This window comes from Stenella coeruleoalba, assembly GCF_951394435.1.
Source record: "Stenella coeruleoalba genome assembly, chromosome: 20".
Lineage (NCBI taxonomy): Eukaryota > Metazoa > Chordata > Mammalia > Artiodactyla > Delphinidae > Stenella > Stenella coeruleoalba.
The window spans coordinates 43,464,242-43,483,174 of record NC_137166.1 but is presented as its reverse complement, the minus strand read 5'-3'; the positions used below and the strand labels follow the sequence as shown (position 1 = coordinate 43,483,174).

Below are 18,933 nucleotides of genomic sequence, written 5' to 3'. Positions count from 1 at the left end.
ATATAAAAGCACGTATCACTCAGCTCATAAGTCTTGATTATAAGTCTTTGTGAGGCAGTACAAAAAGCAAAACAAAACAAAAAGGTGGTTAAAACCTTGTGCTCTGGAAGCAAGTGGACTGGGGTTCAAATCCTGGCTCTGCCACTTTCTTTCTGTATGAATTTGGCAAAAGATTTGAATTCCAGCCTTTCCGCCTCCCTTCTCCAGGAAAAAAAAGGAATTATTACAATATTATTATAGAGCCTACCTCAAAAGCTAGCAGGAAGGTTAAACACTCAACATTAGCTATTATTATTTTATCCCATCTCCCACCCCATTGTTCACATTTCATACTGTAATAAAGAAAAAGAGCGTGTGACCTTCAGCAGTAACTTCCTGTTTGAGCCCAGTGCCTGGAATATAATGTGGTGCACATTTAACAAAGTATAACAATTATTATTGTTATTCATTCCATAAATGTTTAATGAGTGTTGGGCACTTTCACAGGTGCCAGCGATACAACAGTGCAAAACATTTTTGTAAAGATCTGACGTCATGGAGCTATTTGGGGTGATGGAAATGTTCTATAACTTGATCTAGGTGATGGTTACATGGGTGTGTACGTACATGCGAAAATTCACCAGGCTGGATACTTTAAAACTGTGCAATTAACTGTGTATCATAAAACTATATTACCCTCAAGGAATAATATGTAGCAAAGAAAGAGAATAAGTAAGTATATAGAAGGTTTTATGTGCTATGAAAAAAAGCAGGGAAGGGCTAGAGATTGTAGAGGTTGGGGAATTGAGATTTTTTTTTGTTTTTTGTTTTGTTTTTTTTTGGGAATTGAGATTTTAAATTGGGCAGTCAGGTTGGCCTCAGTAGGAAGGTGACGTTTGAGCAAAGACTTGAAGGAGGTGAGGGAGCGACCCATAAGGATATCATGGGGACAGCCAGTGCAAAGGCCCTCAAGCAAGGTGGCCAGTGTGGCTGGAATAGAGTGAGGGAAGGACAAGAGAGGAGATGAGATCAGGGAGGTAATGGGAGCAGATCCTGTGGGGCCTTATAAAACACTTTGGTTTTGCTGGGAGTGAGGTGGAATGATTGCGTGGGAGGTACGTAACTTGAATTTAGAAACTCTCTCTCTGGCTGCTATGTGAGCAAGCGAATGTATTATTATGATTTTCCTCGACCCTCATCCCCAGAAATCCCATCACGTGCCCACCTCCGGACTCTCTTGGGCCCCAGGGTTGCTCACTCACCGCCGGCTACCCACCGGCCTGGATCCGGAAGCCCCCGCCATGGGCGGTGCTTAAGCTGAACACTCAGAAGGACGCCTCGCGCGTCTCCAGGCTGTGCACGGCGCTGTGCCCGCGACCCGGTTCTTAGGCCAGCTCGGTTCAGGCGAAGCCCTGAGCCGGGGCTTGGCCGTGGCCAGAATGCCGCCCGTGATGCGGCTCAGGGCCGGCGGGGATGAAGCTCCAGTGCAGGTTGGGCAGCGGCCGCCGGTTGGGAAAGCCTGGCAGCTCCTTGAGCGCTAAACTTAGACTGAACGCGCCCATTGGGAGCCCGAGAGAAAAGAAAGGATCGTAGGCGACGCCGCCGAGGTCCGCGGCCCCGCCCAGAAAAAGCACCTGCAGACAGACGGGCCGAGGAGCGCAGCACAAGCGAGCGCACCAGGTCCACGTCGAAGTGCAGTGAGGAGACAGGGCGCAGAGCCTGCGCTCCTCCGGCGCCGCCTTCTCCACAAACGTCCGCCGCCGGGGCTGCCAGCCGCCAAGTACACGAGGTCTCGGGGCCCGGGATACGCCAGCGCGAACGGAGGCACGGCGTAGACGGGGCCTCAGAGACCCTGGGACAGCAGTTTGGACACGTGGCCACAGGCCTTGTCTCCCACTTGCAGGCAACTGTGACCAGTCAGCAGCACGACGGGATGAGTGGCCACCACGCAGGTGCTGACAGGTCTTCTGAGCTCTGCAGCTGCAGCGCCTGGAAAGGCTCAAGGTGTACGAGGAGGGGCCGGCGGGCAGCGTGCTTGACTCCGTCCAGCAGGACCCGCACGGGAGGCTTGCGGCTCAGGCACGTTGGCCGAGCGCCTGCCACCATGGCAAACTCCTCGTGCGGGTCGTGGGGCTGCAGCGACGGCGTCACCACGACGTAATGAGTACTCAGCAGGTGGCGCGGAAGAGCCAGTGCCGTGTCCGGGGAGGCGCGCCTACTCGCGGTCATCACTGTCACTCCCATCAGCCGCGACGCCTCTAGGCGCACCTCGCTGCCCGCCGCCTGCCGCGAACCCACGCAGTGGTGCATCGGGTGCGGCCTCAGTAGCACCAGGGGCCCCTTGAGCGGTGGCGACACGTACAGCCGGAAGTTGGCCTCAGCGCCGGTACTCCAAGAAAGCCATGATGATGTCATGGCCCTGGAAACCTACAAACGCAGCCCCTGGGCCTGAGGGAACCGGGAGGGGATAGGAAGGAGTCAGCATAATCCGGTGGATTTTGAGGCCAAACACATTATATTGTAATCCTGACTCTACCACTCCCTGGCCATGTGAACTGTGGGCAAGGTATTTAACCTCTTTGGGCCACACTTGCCTCATCTGTAAGAGGTAGTGTTTAGCCCACACTTCACAGAGCTATGGGAAGATTAGACGAGATAATATACGTAAAGGCCACGGAACAATGGTACATACACATTAACTTAAAGTTGCCTCCATTGGGCCGTCGTCCCAGAAAGGCCTGACTGTTCCCCTTCCCACAAGCAGTTTGGCCAATTCCTTGTCACAGAGTCTGCCCAAATAGTCCTTTGTCCCAGCTGGCCAGGGCCCTGTCCCAAGAAGCTCCACTGTGGCCAATCCCCTGTTGCAGAACTTGCCAGGCAGCCCCCCCAACCCCAGACGACACAACCAGTCCTCTGCTGTAGATCCAGGCCAGCTCACCAGCCTTCTGCATCTCCCATGGGTCACTCACCCCATAGGAAACTCAGGGCACCAAGGCACAGCGGGGCAGGTGCTCACACACGGGGCAGCCACGGCTGGAGAGGGAGTGGACAGATCCAGGCTAGTCAGTGCAGTCTCTCCTGCCAGTCTGTCCTCCAGCCCTCCTACTGCAGGAGTGGAAGGGGACACAAGAGGAATCCCAGAGAAGGGTTTGGACCTCCAAGCCCCAGGAAAAAGGCAAGATTGGGGATCTCACCTGCCAGGAGCTAGACTGAGGCCGGGCACATTGTGGGGGCATTTATAGTTCCAGATGCCTGGGCCTGGCCCTCAACACTCTCCCAGGGTCAGCACATTGCGGTCCCCATTAACACTGGCTCCAGCCTGACCTGGTGCCACGGACCATAATGAGGCTTAATTATGTGGGCGGGGTCAGGGAGGAGGGGCAGACAGAGAGCGGAGGGAGAGGGATAGAGAGGGGAGAGGGGAGAGACAGAGATGAGCAGAGACACTCAAAGAGGGAGAGGAAAAAATACAAGAAAATTACAGGGAGATGGAGAGATGGGTGTGGGGAGAGAGACAGGCAGAGTAAGGAATGTAGAGAGGGCTGAACGTGGTGGAGAGATGTAAAGGCCAAGAGAGACAGGAAAGGTATTTCTTCAGAGGAGGGCCTTCGAGTGTGGAGGAAGTGGTTGTGTTTGGAGGAGGTGACGGCTCCAAGTTTGAGACAGAGGATTACAAACCAGGGGCTGGAAGGGAGCAAGCAAGAATACCAGGGCTCCTAGGAGGAGAGGAGCAGGGCTCCTGAGCCTGCTGAGGAGGGAGGAGCTTCAGGCTTGGACTTTTGGGATCCTGGGAAGGAGGGCGCCAGGGTGCCAGGAGCCTTGGGGATCCTGCAGAAGGAGGGGGATAGAAACTGGTTTTCTGTGTGTGAGGGAGAAGGACTGGGGACCTGAAGGTGGGGACTGGGGCCTGGACCCCTAGGACTGGAGCCAGGCGGGAGAGGACACCATGTGCCCGATGTGGAGGTCTGGAGGATTGGGGGGTGGAGTTCCCCAAGGGAAGACAATGGCTTCCAGTCACTCCCATCCTCCCAGAAAGTCCTGAGCCGGAGAATAGTGGAGCCGCACCGTCCATGGAGGATTCGGGAGGAATGGCAAGCCTGGGGCTCTAGACAGGGAAAGGCAAGGGACCTTGGATACAGTTTCCAGCCCCTCCCTCCCTCAGGTTCCAGGAGCCTGCACCCCTAGTCCCTTTCCCCCCAGAGCCCTTGCCTTTGGTGGGAGGAGTAGGGGGAGAATTCAAGAAGGAACCGACTTTCTTTCAGTAGCTTCATTTCACACCTGCTTAAGATCCTTCCCAGGCTCTTCATCACAAGCAGAGGAGGTGAGGGAGGGCATAGGGATCAAGGTGAGGGAAGGTGTGGGAGTATAAGGGTGTGGGCCTTTCAGGGAGCAGCGATCCCTTCCAGCCTGAGGTGGAGAACATATGTGCTAGCCTTTTTTTTTTTTTGGTCACGCCACGCGGCATGTGGGATCTTAGTTTCCAGACCAGGGATGGAACCTGTGCCCCCTGCAGTGGTAGCGTGCAGTCTTAACCACTGGACTGCCAGGGAGGTCCCTGAACACATGTGCTAGAGATGGAGCTAGGCAAGGGAGCAGGGGAGGGGGCAAGGCCTGTGCCACCAGGCTGAGGAACTGGGACCCTGTCCCGGGAACCCTGGAGAACCATGGAGGGTTCCATGCAGAGCAGGGCCAGGTTTGGCTTTAGGAAGACTCCCTGGACCAGAGAGTGAGACTGAGGCCAGAAGCCCAGGGGGAGGAGATGAGAAGCCCAGGGGGAGGAGATGCAGGGACCCAGGTGGATGAGGCCAGAGCTAGAACAGGATGGGACCTGAGAAGGGAGGAAGGGGAGGTGGGTGGGCTCTTCAGGAGGCTGGGTGGGGGTTGCCCTGAGACAGGACCCGGGAAGAGGGGCAGGTGTGGGAAGCAGCTGAGGCCAGTGTGAGACCAGTGTGTGTGAGAGGCCTGGGGGATGTCCAGGAAGCCAAGGTAAGCCAGGCTCGGGGTTTAGGAGAGGGGCCAGGGCCGGGGACAGCGATGTGGAGGGCCTCAGCAGAGAGGGAAAACGGGGGCATTGGGGTGTGTTGGGGGTGATGCCCCAGAAAGAGGTGAGTGGAGAAGCAGGAAGGCGGTGAGTTCCCAGCCCTGGGGACCATAGCATTCAGCGCTGTGGATGAAGAGGAAGTTCCCAAAGAACTGATGTTTCATCCAGAGTGAAGTGCACCCCGGGGGTTCCACAGAGTTGAAGCCAGAATATACCGAGAATAAAGTCCTTTGAAGTCTCACGTTTTATACTCTAAATTCTCATCAATTTTGCATTCACCTCCATCAGTCTATGCATGTGAGTTCTCATATAAAAAGATTTTCAAGTACTTACCAGTGACACCCTTTAACCTACCCTTGTGTACTCCCCTCCCACCCTCAACAGTGAAAATCTTCAAGTGAAAATGAAGCTCGGGGTTCAGCCTGTGACTGTGGAATCTCCCCAGCCAGTCTCCTGGTACACTGGGGTGTCTGTCACCCAAGCATTCAAGGCTCTTCAAAAGCCTAAGCAGTGGCCAGACACTCCCAACCCCTCCTAAGGCAAATGAGCCTCCCACCCTGACCTTGTTCTGTGCCGTGTACCCCTCCCCACCATAGATCTAAGGTCCAAACCAGATCCTGCCCCTCCCGTGGCTCCAGTGCCCCTGGCGTGGAGTCGCAGTTCGTGAGCCTGGCAGCAGGCGTCCGCCCACTTCTTAAGCTCACCTGTCACCATCCCCCCTTCTCGCACTCTGTGCTCCAGCTACACAGAACTTTGGCCAGCTCTCCAATGCACAATCCTCTCTCTTCCCTTCCTCTCTTTTGCATACGATGTTCTCTCTCTTTGGAAGACCCTCTCTTCTCCCGGCTCTCTTTGTATATCCTTCAAGTGTGCAGGGCCCAGTGCAAAGTGAAAACGTGGAGTCCCTTGTTCAAAAATCGTTAAGAATTTCATGATGGTGACCGCAGGGCATCAGCCTAGCACAGCGTCCTTTTAAACACAGGGCACTGGGCGACTACACAGGGCACGCTGCCATGAAGCCGGCCCTGCCTTCAGGAAATCTTGCATTCTCCCCACCTCCCATTCCAGGCTCAGTTAGGAGCCCCTTCTGGGCTCCCAGAGTCCCTTGGGCTTAAACACGCCCTCATCATTTTTGCCTGTGCTTCCCCCATCCCAGCCCTGACCACTCTGAGCTGCCACTGTTTGGTGAGTGTTTACTTCCTCCATCAGACTTGAACTCTATAAGGGCCGGATCTGGGGCTATGTTGGTCACCACTGTGTTCCCAGCATCACTCTGCACAGGTCAAGGCAACACTGAGCTTTGATACTTAACCTTGCTTTTGTGAGGCATGATCAGGGAGGAACCAAAGGCTGGAGCCATGCCCAAGTTCAACCTAGAAAAGAAACATCCCCTTTCTGAGGACCCTTTGTCTGATTCTCCCACATATGTGCCCAGGTAAAGAGCTGTGAAGGCTTGGCATTGGCTGAGGCCTCTCAGGGGATCACAGGTATGTCCAGACACTCAGGGCCTGTGGGGGATTAGCCACACCCGGACACATGGGTTGGATCTGGTAGGACCCAGACAGGGGAGAGTCCTGGTACCAGGACTACAGTGTCTTCAAGAAAATGCTTCAATAGCCTGGAGCTTTGGCCCCAGGAAAGCTGGCCTCAAAAATGTGCAGGGCATCCTCAAAGCCAGATGGAGGATGGACAGTGGAAAGAGTAGCACTCTCTGAGCTCAGGAAACCGGTGGACTCAGCCAGGCAATGTTGGACAAGCTACATTTTAACTTTAAATTCCACACACGTCACCATTTGTCCACAGTTGTATTGTTTCTGCCTGGGGGTGGGGGATGGTCCAGGCATCCCGTGCAGGAGGCAGAAGGGGACCACGTTAGAGGGACCAGCCTGCCCCCATGGGCCTCCTCCCACCTCCGACTTCTGAATGTGTCATAAGCTACCACTGGGTGTGTGTCCGCCTTCTGGGCCTGCATTTCCTGTGTCCACATTCCCCCCGACCAGCCATGGCCTCAGTCCTAGCACTTGAACCTAGAAAAGGTCCTTAATTCCTGCACTACAGGGAAGTCAGCTCCCCCTTCTAAGGAATGGGTCCTCGGATATCAGAGACCTAGGCTCTACAACTCTTCTTCCCAGTCTCTGCAATCTAGCCTGAGAACAGGGTAGCTGGACAGTGGTCCACTCTGTCCCCTTCTGTGTAGGGGATGGAGGCCTCTGGTGAGGTAGTTTCAAATCTCTGAATCCATCCACTTCAGGTCCCAAACTCGTCCGGCCACTTTTCGGCCCGGACCATCACTGTAGCCCCCTCCCTGGTCTCTGTGCTTCACCTTTGTCCTGAACATGCAAACAGAACTGCCAGCTTCCTTGAGATCAGGGAGCACTACTCTCCTCATGGCTCAAAACCCTCCAAAGGCTTCTCGTGCCACTGAGAATAAAACCCAGGCTCCTCCAAGCCACCTACAGGGTCCTGCGTCATCTGCCCCCTTCTGGCTCTCCAGCCTCCACACGGCATCATCCCCTTTATCCTCACCCCACTCCAGCCCCCTGGCCTCCTGCAGTGCTGTTCCATTTGTATGGAATGCCCTTTCCACCCATTGTGTAGTTAACTCCAGCCTGAGCATCTCGGCAGAGGCGTTACTTCCTCCAGGAAGCCTCCTTCAACCTTTCTTCCTGGGTCAAGTCCCCTGGTTATAGGGTCTCACCGTTCCAAGGCTCTCTCCTGCACGACCTGTCTTGTCACCACACGTGCTTTACACTTGTTAATTTGACCCTTGTTTCCCCCACCAAATGGTGAGATATGGGAGGGCAGGACAGGCCTGTATTTGTTCAGTATTGAATCCCTAGCACGTTGCACACAGTGGGCACACAATAAATTGTTCAGATTTTAAAAGGAGGGTTGAGGGATGGCGCACTCTGGCTCCCCCTCATGGCAGAAACTGGTATTTTGTAGCTTGGCGCTAGGAATCCATCCCATCCTCCCACCCCCTGGGCCCTTTTCCCCAAGACACCTTGCTCTCCCTGATGGCTTCACCTGACCTCAGCCACCGAGGGTAACACACAAGAAGAAGAAGGAGGACTCCGGATGCTGCGGGAGGACTCAGGAGTCAGATCAGGTCCCTGGCACTTAGGTTGTTCCCTTGGCCGACTAGGTAGGATCATTTCCAAGGCCTACACCCAACTAGAAAGCTTCACCAGAATCTAGGATGTTATCCCACGAGGACAAGTCAAGTGAGCCAGATCACGAGAACGGCCCAGCCAGTCTTGGGCTCCCTTCACCATGCCCCCTCACACATCACTTCAGAGAAGAATGACAGGACCCGAGTTCCCTCCACATCTCTGCCTCTGGACCACTACAGGTGGGCTGAAGTCAGGGAGCGCTCTCCTCTTACTGCCCATCCCATTCCTGGATCTCCGGTGAGGTTCAACATTTCCAAGGCCCAGGGTTTAGTCCTGCAAACCTCCAGGCCTGGTGTCTGAGTGGGGGAGCCTAGAGCAGACCTAGACTGAGGGACGACCAGCCCTGGAGAGACATGGGGCAGAAAGGCCCAGATCAACCTGAACCAGGCCCTAGACCCCGAGAATCACAGGGTCTACGCTCCCTCCTCCTCTCAGATCAGCTGGATGTGGCAACCGCCCAGCTGATCCCCTAACACTGCTCTCGCTGAGGTCACCGCAGCCTTGATATCATTAAACACAAGAGTCACCTGGGTCTGACTTGCCTGGTTTGCGTCAATCCATCCCTTCACCTACTGCTCCTAGTTAGTCTTTGTTTTTCAGTCTAGGGTTTTACTTGCCTGTCCCTTAAATATGGAGAATATGGTGGCCTCAGTTCCCCATCACAGCTGACAGAGCCTTCATTTCTGTCCCCAGTTCCAGTCTTAGACCAGGGGTCCTAAGGCCTCCTGGCTGCCACGCCTTGGTGGCATGCCGATCCTCTGGGCCCCCCCATATCCACCAAGTCCCAGAGGCACTGGTGGTACAGTGGTGAGCACAGCTGCCTTCCGTATCCACCAAGTCCCACACTGGCCTCAGCATCTTCCCCAAACCTGCCCCTCCTCCCCGGTCCTGTATCAGGTCAGCTCCACTGTCTCTCCCCTGGCCAGAGCCCTGGGCCTTACCCTGGACACTTCTCTCCCCCACAGCCCTTCAGCTCCATAACCCATCCACTCAGCTTCTTGAATGTCTCTCTCACCCACCCCCTAGTGCCCTCCCCCAGGCCGGCTCTGGTCCAGCCTTATCCTCACCCACCCAGGTCCCTGCCCTGGTTTCCCCCAGGCTCCCAACCTCAGTCTTCTCCTCTGGTCCACCCTCCTCATAATGGCTAGAAGGATCTTCCTAAAGCCCAAACCTGACCCTCTCCCTCCCTTGCATAGACTCCTCCGTGGCTCCCCAGTACTATCAGGTTAGAGTCTGAGCTCCTCAGCCTGGAGGTCCTGAACCCTGCCCACCCTTCCTGCCTCACTTCTACCACGGCACCCCCAGTGCCTGGCACTCCCTAAGCCCTTGCTTGGGCTGTCCCTCTGCCTGGAACACCTTTCCCACTGCTCTTTGCCCATTTATCTCCTTCAGACGCCATTCTCAGATCACGTCTCCTTCATGAAGCCCTCCCTGACCACACCCTGGGCTGAGACCGGCACCTTTTCTGGGCTCCTGCAGTCTCCTAGGCTTCCCTCCTCACCACGGCTCCGCTCGCTCTGAGCTATCACTGTCTGAGGGGCAGGGCTGGGGGCTGCCTGAGGCATTGCAGCGCCACGCAGCGCAGGGCAGGCCCAGAGAGGACACTCAAGGACTGTCTGTTGGTTAAAGGGATAACCATCCTCAACCTCATCCAGGGACTTCAGACAGAACTGGGGGGTGGTTCTCTCCCCAGAGGGGGCATCCCAGCTCCAGACCCCTGAACGATCCCCCAGCCCCAACAGACAGAGACAAGGGCAAGGGCCCAGGCCCAAGCTTAGAAAAATAGGACTTTCTTGTTGTGTCCCGGTGCCCGCGACACCCTCCCCATCAGAGTTTTAAAAACCGTGAGCAATTTGGTGAGTCTGAAGCCAGGTCCCACAGGGTGTCCGGGTCCTGCTACCCCTGGAGCCAGAAGGGCCATAGAGGTGGGCACGAAGCTAGGGTCCCGTGGGTTCATGGCTGGGCCCCCAGGGCTCACAGTCCAGCTGGACCACGGTGTGGGCCCTGGGTGCGGCCGGCTCAGGAGCCGGCGGGGCCAGCGTGGGGCCCAGGGCGCCATTGGTCTGGGAGCAAACGCTGCTGACAGGCGCAGGTGCCTTGGTCTTGCCCGGGGGTTGGCCACCGTGCACCTTGTAGCGCATGAGCAGCACGAAGATGAAGACCAGTACCGAGGCCACGATAACACCACCCAGTGCGATGATCATAGTGCCGCCCAGGAAGGGTGCGTGCGGGGCCCCGCAGGGCCGCAGCGCTGGCTCAGTGGAGAAGCGGTGGCAGCCCACAGGCCGTGTGGCTGTCAGCCCCGTGGCGCCGTCCTCGTACACGGCTAGCACACACAGATCGTAGGTGCGGCCTGATGCCAGGTCCGTCAACAGGAAGGAGCTGCTGTCGGCTGGGATCATCCTGGAGGGACAGACAGGTGGGAGTCAGGCCTCCGGCTGCCCAGTACCCACCCTGCACTCTGCCCCAACCCTCCGAGCTGGAGGATTTCCCCCCAGGCCACTGTCTCATTTCATCCTAGCCCCTGAGTTCCCTGTAACCACTACCGGAATTCCCTTTGGTCTGATACCCGTCAGCTGCCCAATATCCCCCCGTTCTGTTAGCCTGTTTCACCCGAGCCCACCCTCTCATTTTCCCACTGCTCGAATACCCATGTGATCTCCCTGTGGCCTTAACGCCCAAATTCCCTCTAGTGCCGCTGCCCGCTTCCCCTCTGCGCTGCTGCCCAGCTTCCCGCTAGCCCCACTGCCCCCCATGTGGGGTTTCATTTTATACCCCACTGCCTGGTTCCCATCCTGCACTGCCCCCCAATTTCCCACCAACCTCCAAGTTCCCTCTAGCTCTGCTGCCCAGTTTTTCTCCACTCTCCTGCCTGACTTCACGCTGGTCCCCCCACCCTACTCTCCCCTAGCTCACTGCCCGAGTCTCTCCAGTTTACTACCCCATTTCCCGCCAGCCCACCACCGAGTTCCCTCCAGCCCTACTGCCAGACATCTCTCCAACTCAGCACCCAGTTTTGTTCTAATGCTGTCTGGTATCCCTCTAACCGGATGCCCATTTCCTTCTAGCCACACCACCCCCCACGCCCATCCAATTTCCCTCTAATCCCACCTCCCAGTCTCCCTCTAGACCTTCACCTAATTTCCCTCTGCTCCTCTTACTTTCCTCCAGCAGGTGCCTGGTTTCCCTTTTCCAGCTGCCTGACCTTCCTCTAGTGTTAAACCTAGAATTCTCTCTAATCTAACCACCCGATCCCCCCATACTGCTGATGCCCGATTTCCTTCTAACCTGCCAATGAATGTCCCCCAAGCCCCGCTGCCGCTGCTGTGTTATTATTACCATACCCACAGCCTGCTTTCCAGTGAGTCCTGTCATCTGGCTCCATTTTCATTAAACTGATGTGCCTCAGTCATCACTGCTGAGTTCTTTTTCTCCCTGTTGCCTTATTTCTTTCCACTTCTGTCCCGATTCTCTTTTATCTCTCTAGCCTGCTTTCTATTTATCCTTATTTTTCCCATTCCCTTTTACCCTTAGTACCCAATTCCACTATATTTCCTTTTGTAGCGTGGCGCCCTGTTGCAGATTTAACTTGTTTTATAATCTGTTTTATTCTTAAACTGCTTTAATGAGGGAACTCCATGATTATCTCTAGGAGGGTGATGATCTCGGAGAGCATTTGTCCCGTCCCCTGACAGGCAAGGTAGATAGGACTTGTGTGATTTTCAGGGGTGGGCCCTCCATGGAATCTACTGAGTACCACTGTCTACGAAAGGGAGTGGAAAAAGCTCGTTGGATTTCCGGGACTGAAAAGGAAATCAAGTGACTATCTTTTGAGGTTTGGGCTTCTGGGGAGGCACAGGGAACCCAGGTACTGGGTTTACAAGGTGAAGACCCCAGGCCTTGGGAGGCCCAGTCCTCTGCAGCCAGGTGTCAGGGACTGTACCCTTGGCCCAGCCTGGCAGTGAGAACAGGGAGCCATCCACAGGCATCCATGCAAGCCTGGACTTGGGTCGGATGTGTCAGCACATCTGGATGACAGCCCACTAGTGACCACATGTGGCCACAGCAGATGTTCCATGTGCTCTCCGGCTTGGGGGCAGAAGTTATGTAACCCGCCTCTTGGAGTGCGTAAACCCCAAGTTTTGTGTTTGCAACAAGAGAAGGGAGAAGGGAGCCCCCAGCAGTGGTCGACTGAACATTCCTGTTCACCCAGAGGTGGAGCTTGAACTAGGTTTAATTTGATTTAGAAAACCAAAAGTTGAGATGTCACCACGTTGGAACTCCAAACGCATGGAGCAGGTCGCACTGCACGAACGCAAAGCCTAATCTCTATGTAACGTCCTCCCCCGTTTTCCTTTTAGCCTCTGGTCTGAGTTCCTTTGCAGCCAGGCTGCCTCACTGCATTTTTCCCATGATCTGTGTACTCTCCCGCTTGATCTCTTTTTCTTCCTGCAGACTGGCTTGAGTCTAGCCCTGTCATCTGGAAATACCCAGCTTCTCTTTACTACTTAAGTTGGTTTGTATCCCCTCAACTTTGCCCCCACCCCCAATTATCTTTTTACTCTTCTGTCCTGATTAGTATTTATTCTTGCTGCCTTCTTTCTTTTTTACCCCTGTTGCCAGATTTCTTTCACCCTCTCTGCCTGATTTCTTTTACCTCTGCTGTCTGATTGCCTTTGTAACCTTGCAGCCTCATTTCCAGTGCTGCAACCTGGGGTATCAGTAGGTGTTCCTCCAGCCCTCCCTCCACCTCGCTCCCCCACCCAACCTGCCCGCCGCCTGGACCCTGCACCTGTAGACGAGGATGTCGTCGGCTGAGCTGTTGTACTGGATTTGGTACATGCGGATGCCTGGGATAGGCCGCTGATCTGGCCACTGGACTAGAGCAGCTGTGGCCCCATGCTCAGTCACCTGGACGCCACGGTCGGTAGGGGGCCCGGCGTCAGCCACCTTGGAGGAGGCAGAGACCGAGGCAGCAGAGGGCGGGGTGAGGGCATCAGGATCCCCGTCCCGCGGGGGGTCGCAGCTTGTGCTGTTGGCTAGCTGGGGGGGCGGCGGGGGGCCCACGGTCAGCTCCACAGCAGCCGTGGCCTCGCCAGCTGCATTGGCCGCGATGCAGGTAAAGATGCCGCCATCGCCCGGCTCGGTGACCAGCAGCTCCAGCGTCCCGTTAGGGAAGGCGCGAGCTCGGCTCGAGTTGCCCAGCAGCCGGCCCTGGGGTGACACCCAGCGCACACGGGGCTCGGGGTCGCCCACTGCCCGGCAGCGCAGGGCGGCTGGCCGACCGGCAGGCACGGCCAGGGGCGGCGAACGGTGTGTCACCACGGGGGGCTCACACACAAACTCCTCCTCACCCACAGCCCAGAAGTAGCGGCCACCCAGGGCCGGCGGGGAGGCGCAGGCCTCGAGGTCGTCCTCCCGCGCCAGCCGCCGGAGCCATACCAGCTCGCAGTTGCAGTGCAGGGGGTTCCCGCCGAAGGCCAGCACCAGGGCGGACGCGGGGGAGCCGCGGGGCCTGGCCAGCAGCGGCAGGCGGGAGAAGAGTGGGTCGGGTGGGATGGTGGTTAGGCGGTTGGAGGTCATGTCCAGCCGTGCCAGCTTGTGCAGGCGGGAAAAGGCGCCGGCGGGCACGGAAGCCAGTAGGTTGTGGTCGAGGCCCAGCGTGTTGACGTTGCCCAGGCGGCCCAACGCCTCCCAGGGCAGCTGTTCGAGGTTGTTGTAGGAGAGGTCGAGGTCCTCGAGTGTCTCAGCGCAGTCGTCCAGGGCCCCAGCCGCCAGCGCTGCCAGCTGGTTGTTGCTCAGGATGAGGTGGCGTAAGTTGACCAGGCCGCGCAGCTGCCCCTCACCCAGCGAGGTCAGCCGGTTGCCGTCCAGGTGCAGAGCGCGCAGGGCGCGAAGGTCAGCGAAGGCGCCGGCGGCCACGTGGCGGATGGTGTTGCGTGACAAGCTCAGGTGCAGCAGGCCCGTCATGTTGGCCAGGTCACGGCGCCGCACGGTCGCGATGAAGTTGTCCGCCAGGCGCAGCTCGGCCGCCCGGCGGTCCAGCGAAGGTGGAACGAACAGAAGGCCTGCCCCCGGGCACAGCACGCTTAGGGGCAGGGACTGTGTCTGGCAGCGGCAGCGGCGGGGACACGGGCTGGGTGTGGCTGGCTGGGGTGGAGACGAGGCGGGGGCCAGCGGCAGCAGGCAGAGGAGCAGAGGGAGGACGGCCATCGCGGGCAGGGGCGGCCTGCAGGGAAGAAGGGGGGAGTTAGGGCGGGCTGAGGCCAGAAGTTGGGGGGGGCTAAAGGGGGTTGGGGTGGTCTGAGACCAGAAGAGAAGGTCACAGAGCAGAAGACTTGGTCAAAGATGGTCAGAGAGAGGACTGGTCAGACAGATCAAAAGCCAGAGGTGACGGTCAAAGACTCAGAGAGATGTTTCCCAGGGGAACCCAGGGAGCAGACATGTGCAAAGATGGTCAGAGGGAAGGGAGGTGATTAGAAACAGTGAGCGACAGTCAGAGAACAGGATCAGTAGTCAAGGTGGGTATAGAAGGTAAGCCAGAGAGCTTTAGACATGGTCAGAGAGATACTCAGAGATGGCCAAAGAGACAAGAGTTGGTCAGGGTAGTGGGAATGATTAGAAGTAGCCAGACGTGACCAGAGAAGAGAGGTGGTTAGAGATGGTCAAGAAGATCAGAAGTGGACAGAGATGGGAAGTGGCCAGGGGTGGTCAGATCCAGGAGAGATGGTCAAAGATGGTCCAAAATGGTCAAAAGGCAGAGAGGCAGTCAGAGAGAGGAGGAGAGGACAGACATGTCAGAGACAGCTGGACATGGGACAGCTGGTTAGGATGATGGGTGTGGGGAGAAGTCATCAGAGAGAGGAAAGGCAACCAGAGATGTTAGAAATGATCAGAGAACACCAATGAGCAAGAGAGACAGAGAGAAGAGAGGTGGTCAATAAAGGCCAGGATGGTCACAGACTGGCAGCTGGAGTCAGGAGTGGGTGGAGGGCAAGAGAGATGGTGAAAGATGGTCTGAGAGAGGAAAGGCGGATAAAGGAAGTCAGAGAGGAGAGATGGATGGAAGCGGCTGGAGAGAAGAGTGGTAGAAAAAGAGGTCAAAGATGGTCAGAGACAGTCACAGGTCAAGGCTTAGGGTCAGGGGTAGACACGGTCACGAGAGCTGCTGAAAGATGATTAGAGAGCGGTACCTTGGACAGCGATGTCAAAGGTGGTCATTGAGTGAAACAGTAGACAGAGGTGGCTGGAGAGAGAAGCTGTGGACAGGGGGGTTAAAGATGATGATCAAAGACAGAAGAGGCAGACAGAGATGGTCACTGAGAGGAGTGGTGGCCAGAGGTAGCCAGAGAGAAGAACAGTGGACAGAAGTGTCAAAGATGATCAGAGAGAGGAGAGGTGAATAGAGACGGTCAGTGAGAGGAGAGGCAGAGAAAGGAGACTGGAGAGCGGAATGGTGGACAGGAGAGGCAGCTGGAGATGATCAAATAAGACAGATGGTAGGAAGACGCTGGAGAGCCGGCGGGGGGGGGGGGAGGGGGTGGTGGTGAGTGGGTCACAGACCTGGAGATGCCATCAACTGGGGAAGAGGAGGTTAGAGAGGGGCAGGGCTGGCCAAATGTCCAGAGAGTGTTTGAAGCAGAGCAGGAGCTGGAGACAGACCCTTGTGAGGGGATATTTGTTTCCTGGGGAAACTCCAAAGGTGCCCAGGGGAACCTGGTAATCCTTACCTCCACCCCCAGTCACAAAGTTCCTCCCAAGTCCCTCCCCACCATGGGGTCTCCCAGTAGTCTTACCTGAGCTGGAAGCAACCCCAGGGAGCAGAGTCCTCAAGCTCCAAGGGGGTCAGGGGTCTGGAGGGGGTGCCTGGTCATTCCTTCCCTGTCCCCAAGGCCTCTGGAGAGGGACCGTCTGTTGTGTCTCAGCTCAGATTTGTGGCCACGGAGTCTTGATACTTTGATATCCTTGATACTTTGGGTCCTAGATCTCCAAATACTGGGCCCCTAAGGGTCCAGTTTTAGAGACCCAGGCCCCAGTTGGGGTTGCTTGGAGTCATGGTCTCCCAGCTCCAGTCCTGGGATACTCAACAGTCAAATGGAGAGTTTAAGCTCTGAGTCCCAAGCCCAGTCTTGGGATCCAATACTGGGGTGCTGGGTTCAGATACTGGGGCTCTGAGTCAAGATTTGCCCCAAATTTCAGTATTCGGGTTTGCAGCAAGGACTTCAGGCCCAAACTCAGGTTTAGGCCCTTTGGAATGCCAGGGTTCAGATCTTGGGATCTGAGGCCTAAAGTCTCAGGGTTGGGGTCCCAGATAGTGGGTTCCACTGTATAGAAATGAGAATCCAGTCCCAGATTTCAAGGTCCCAGGCGCAGAACTCAGAGTTCAGCTCCAGATCTGGGGTTTTAGATGCCAAATCTTGAGGTTCAGGCTCCAAATCTTGGGGTCCATATTCCAATTCTTGGGGTTCAGGCTCCAAATCTTGGGGTCCCAGGGACTGATGTTGAGATTTCAGCCCCAGATATTGATGTTCGGGCTCCAGGTCTTGGGGTCCCAGCCCCAAATCAGGCTCCCAGGCTTGGGCTTCCAGATCTCTGGAGCCAATCTCGGGGTGCAGGCCCCAGATTTCGGGGTGCGGGTCCTGGATCTGGGGTGGCGGCGTCCCGACTTGCTTCCCGGGCTGCGGCGGGGGCTGGCCCAGAGGGAGGGGGGCGGCTGCGGTGGGGGCGGGGGGGCGGCCAGGCAGCCCCGGGGGCCGGGGTGGGGCGAGGCCTGGACAGACACGGACACGCGGGGTGGGGGCACCGCAGCACAGGCCGGGGCGCAGGGGGGAGGGGCCGCGCTCAGAGACCCCTCCCCCGCCGGGGCCGGGGCGGGGGCCGGGCAGGTGCGGGGCAGGCGGGCCGGGTCCGGGCGCTCCCGAGGCCTCCTCGCCGGGAACCCAGGGCCGTGCGCGCGCCCGTGCTTAAAGGCGCAGGCCCCGCGCGCGCCCGCACTTAAAGGTGTAGGCAGGTCCCCTCCCTCAAAGGCGCGCCCCTGGCCTCACCTCTCACGGAGTAGTTCTGGCTTTGCTTCGGAGGGAGAATCCTTGGATAAAGAGAGAGTCAGAGAGATAGAGAGAGACACAGAGACTGAGACAGAGAGACACACAGAGATAGAGAAAGACAGATAAAAAGGCAGGCTTAGATTGAGGGACAGAGAGGAGTAGAATGAGAGAGAGGCAGATAGAGAGACAGAGAGATAGGAAGAGACACACATATTCAAGGAGAGATGGAAATACAGAGACAGTGACAGACCCAGAAAGAGAAAGAGAGACAAGGGACAGCACAAGTTAGAGATCGAGATAAAGTCAGAGAGACAGAGAAATGGGAGAGAGACAGAGACAGAGACAGAGACAGACTGACCTGGGGCAACTCAGCTATGAGGATGGGTACGTGTATATATGTGTGTGTCCGGTTCTCATTCACAGCCTTGAATGTGGTTCTCCATCCCAGAGCCCCCGGCCCCCACAGAAGCCTGTATCCTTCTGTCCCCGTGCCTCAGCACCACCTCTCTGGGATGTCCTTCCCTCAGGTGCAGTTTCCTTTCTTGAAACCTGCCCAGCAACAAGCCTGATCTTTCAGGCCAGAGGGGAGACTCTGCTCCTTCCCAAGACTCCTTGCCCTGGCTGCAAGGGGAAAACTTGGCTCCAAGACCCTGTGCCCTCTGGATTTAGAGCTAGACCTCAAGATACACTGGCCAGATATCCCATGGAGGAAGGAGAAATTAGGAATTGGGAGAGAGGCAGGGGGTTGGCTGGGTTGACCCAGAAAAGTATGTCCACTGCCTTCCCCTCTCCCCAACTCAGGTCCACTGCCCCACAGAATATCCTACTAGAATTGTACTAACACATGACTCACCAGGAGTGGTGTCTTCCTGTGCTGATGCTTGTGGAGGATAGTGGAGGAGGGGATAGGGGGGTGGGTTCCACATGTTTCCTGGCAGATGGTGTTGCAGGAAGAGGAATGTGGGCCGTGGTCTACAAGCCTCGCTGGGAACGTTGCTATTGGTTATAGCAGCGTGGGGGACTTAATCTGTTGCAAACCCTCGTCCGAAGGGGGCACAGCCTTGGCTTGTGGTCATGGCCCTACCCTGGGGGGACCTGATCAAAAACCACCCCCGGGAACCCCCAACTGAGCAGAGGAGTAAAGTAACCTTGTTGGGGGCGGGGGCATGAATGCACATCCACCCTGGCATCCCTAGCTCTGCTGAAGGTTTCAGAACAGACTTTTGGCTCCTTCCACTTGTGTGTATTGAAAAATTGCAGCCAAAATTAACTCAGCTCTAGGGTCCACCTTTCCCAATCATTAGCAAAGTTCATCAGTGCTCCTGGCCCAGCACAGCAGATACGGTTTCTCAGAAGCTCAGAAAGATGGTGAGAAATTTCAGAGACGCTGCAGAAGTGGAGGTGGGGGAGATAGAGGAAAATACTTGGAGACAATCCCAAACAGACTGGGATAAGAATTCAGAGGATCTGGCTGATTTGGTGTATGGCCCCAGGAAATAGGCAAGGGAGGGAGGGGGAAGAGTGAGGCAGAGGAGGAACAAAGTTAATAGAAGGTGCAGACGAGGAATGGGTTACCTCTTCGGGCAACTGGGGCTCAGTTCTGCTGGGGAACATTAAGGAACCCTGTAGAACACATCAGAATTGTCGTTCCTTCCCTTCCTTCCCTGCTGCAAAGTTCAGAGAGGCTGGGGCATTT

General features: G+C 56.4%; 1 protein-coding gene across 1 annotated transcript; it reads right to left on the bottom strand.

The window, feature by feature from the left end:
• Positions 1-9,967: 9,967 nt before the first annotated feature.
• On the bottom strand, positions 9,968-16,718 carry LRFN3 (leucine rich repeat and fibronectin type III domain containing 3). The gene is made up of 3 exons (XM_079907666.1): positions 15,990-16,718; positions 12,986-14,422; positions 9,968-10,596 (listed from the first exon to the last, which is right to left on the bottom strand). Exons 2-3 carry the CDS (start codon positions 14,404-14,406, stop codon positions 10,131-10,133), a joined length of 1,887 nt encoding a protein of 628 aa, XP_079763792.1. The 5' UTR covers positions 14,407-14,422; positions 15,990-16,718; the 3' UTR covers positions 9,968-10,130.
• Between the last annotated feature and the right edge of the window lie 2,215 nt (positions 16,719-18,933).

Excerpts from the sequence above, each read along its gene's own strand:
- LRFN3 (XM_079907666.1), bottom strand. The coding sequence starts at position 14,406 with ATGGCCGTCCTCCCTCTGCTCCTCTGCCTGCTGCCGCTGGCCCCCGCC. Across the intron at positions 10,597-12,985 it reads GACGACATCCTCGTCTACAG|GATGATCCCAGCCGACAGCA; the intron begins GTGCAGGGTCCA and ends CTGTCCCTCCAG.